Source organism: Haliaeetus leucocephalus, unplaced genomic scaffold (assembly GCF_000737465.1).
Source record: "Haliaeetus leucocephalus isolate CR32 unplaced genomic scaffold, Haliaeetus_leucocephalus-4.0 Scaffold380, whole genome shotgun sequence".
NCBI lineage: Eukaryota > Metazoa > Chordata > Aves > Accipitriformes > Accipitridae > Haliaeetus > Haliaeetus leucocephalus.
Genome location: NW_010972816.1, coordinates 12,342 through 14,973, shown reverse-complemented (window position 1 = coordinate 14,973; position 2,632 = coordinate 12,342). Strand labels below are relative to the sequence as shown.

Genomic DNA, 2,632 nt, shown 5'->3' with positions numbered 1-2,632 from the left:
GCTCTTCATTGCATGCTCGGCCAGCACCAAGCAGGGCTCCAGCCACAGACCTGAAGGAAGGTCTCCTAGAAAAGGAAAAGGGTCTGTGTGTGTGAGAGTGGGAGGGTCTATGGGAAATGGCTTTGATGTTGCTCAGAGTAGTCTCCCATAACTTGGCGCTGTCTTTCTCTCCTATGACAGGTCCCCCTGCCCAGAGGAAGAAAATGTCCAACAGCACTTCTGTCACTGAGTTCCTCCTCCTGGCATTTGCCAACACACGGGAGCTGCAGCTCTTGCACTTCTGGCTCTTCCTGGGCATCTACCTGGCTGCCCTCCTGGGAAATGGCCTTGTCATCACCGCCATAGCCTGCGACCACCACCTCCACACCCCCATGTACTTCTTCCTCCTCAACCTCGCCCTTCTTGACCTTGGCTCCATCTCCAGCACTGTCCCCAAAGCCATGGCCAATTCCCTTTGGAATACCAGGGCCATCTCCTACCCAGGATGTGCTGCCCAGGTCTTTCTGTTAGTCTTTTTGATCTCAGCAGAGTGTTTTCTTCTGACTGTCATGGCCTATGACCGCTACGTTGCCATCTGCAAACCCCTGCACTACGGGACCCTCCTGGGCAGCAGAGCTTGTGTCCACATGGCAGCAGCTGCCTGGGGCAGTGGGTTCCTCTATGCTGTGCTGCACACTGCCAATACATTTTCATTACCACTCTGCCAAGGCAATGCTGTGGACCAGTTCTTCTGTGAAATCCCGCAGATCCTCAAGCTCGCCTGCTCAGATGCCTACCTCAGGGAAGTTGGGGTACTTGTAGTTAGTGTCTCTTTTGTATTTGGGTGTTTTGTTTTCATTGTGCTGTCCTATGGGCAGATCTTCAGGGCCGTGCTGAGGATCCCCTCTGAGCAGGGACAGCACAAAGCCTTTTCCACCTGCCTCCCTCACCTCACCGTGGTCTTCTTGTTTGTAAGCACTGGCATGTTTGCCTACCTGAAGCCCCCCTCCATCTCCTCCCCGTCCCTGGACCTGCTGGTGGCAGTTCTGTACTCAGTGGTGCCTCCAGCCTTGAACCCCCTCATCTACAGCATGAGAAACCATGAGATCAAGGATGCCCTGAGAAAACTAATCACTGGATGCTTTTCAGAAGGAATAAAGTATCTGTTGTCTTTTTCATAGGACTCATATCTCATTACAGGGTCAGCGTATTCTAGTGGTTATTTTCTGAGAATTTTTGGTTTCATGGCTTCTTTATTTGTTTTATTTTGTTTTGTTTTTTATCTTTGTTTTACTTATATGAATGCTTTCCACAAAGAAATGTCTTTATTCCTCTGGTTTCTAATTCACAGTCTATCCAGCTTTTGTGTGCCCTGGAGGCTGTGCAAATGAGCTGTGCCCTCTGTGTGTTTAAACAAAATAAAGGGCCCTGCAGTGACTTGTTTTTCTGAGATTCTTCCTCCAAGACCTTCTCTGCAGCTGCAGGGAGCAGTGCCTGTGTGCAGAGGGGAAGAAGAAAAGAGTCACACCACAGCAGCACTGCCAGGGAGCACCAGCACTTGGTCTTTCCTGAGCTGCTCTCTTCCCACTTCCATGCTTTCCTTCTGAACCCTTGGGTTGGTGGAAGGCCTGAGTGCTCTTCAAGCATGGTTAGAGTCCTGCTGTGTGGCAGGCCTGTGGCCGCAGGCAAGGACAGGCAGTGGGCACTTGTGTGACAGAGCTGGCCTCCATTGCAGCATTTCCATCATACAAGGGGATCTCCTCAGGCCTTGTGCCACAGATGCCCCCCAGCCCTGGGGCTCAGCCCTCTCCACCCCCGAGGAGCTGCTGTGCCCTTCAGAGGGTCTGGGGCTGTGGGGTGAGTGCCCAGAGCTCTGCCGCACCCTGTGGTGGGCACTGCTGTGGGGCCATGCCAGACTGGGCTGCACTGGGGAGAGTTTAGAGGGGTGGAGAGAGGCCAAGGGAAGTGGGGAGAGTTTAGGGGGAGCTGGTCTGTGCTGGAAATTGCCCAGGAGAGGAAAAAAACCCATCTGTGTAGAGCTTGTACTGTGTGACCATGCAGGGCAAGGACTCACACTGGCTGTTTGTGTTGCAGAGCCAGGGCTTGTGGAAAAGAGTGAAGACATGCAGGTGCAGAGGAGAGGAGGAGGACAGTTTGTGCCCCTGGTGCCACGGACAGACACGGAAGGTGGCTCAGGGTCTTCGTCACCCCCAGCGTCTCTCATTGGCCATTTCCAGCACTTGCTGGTCACCTTAGGTTTATGGGCGAGTTTTGCTGTGAGGCCATCTCCATCTTCCTGCTGGGCCAAGGGCTGGTTTGAGGGAACGGACAGCCCTGCCCAGCCTCTTTCCTTCCCCAGACCCTGGCAGACCCTGGAGCAGAGCTGTCTGCAAAGCCCCACGTGGGACAAGGCTGCAGCAGGGCAGGGGTCGGGTGCTGGGGAAGCTGCAAAAGTAGGAAGGTCATAGGGGAACTGTGATCTGAAGGCCATCACAGGGATCACGATGGGGGGAACTTTCCCCATCCCTGACTGTACCCTGTCCCGTGCTGTGCCTGCAGAGTGGGGCTGTAAGACCACATTTGGGCAGTGGGGCTGGGACAGCACATGGACAGGCCACTGACAAGGGCCACGAAGAAGCTGCCAGGAGGTGTC

At 54.3% G+C, this 2,632-nt stretch overlaps 1 protein-coding gene across 1 annotated transcript in view; it reads left to right on the top strand.

Moving 5' to 3' along the window:
- Positions 1 to 203: 203 nt before the first annotated feature.
- Positions 204 to 2,632, top strand: part of LOC104835384 (olfactory receptor 14A16-like) — a 9,208-nt gene continuing 6,779 nt past the window's right edge. The window contains exon 1 of the mRNA XM_010573332.1: positions 204 to 1,109. Coding sequence (XP_010571634.1) covers positions 204 to 1,109 — 906 coding nt within the window. The remainder of the gene's footprint in view (positions 1,110 to 2,632) is intronic.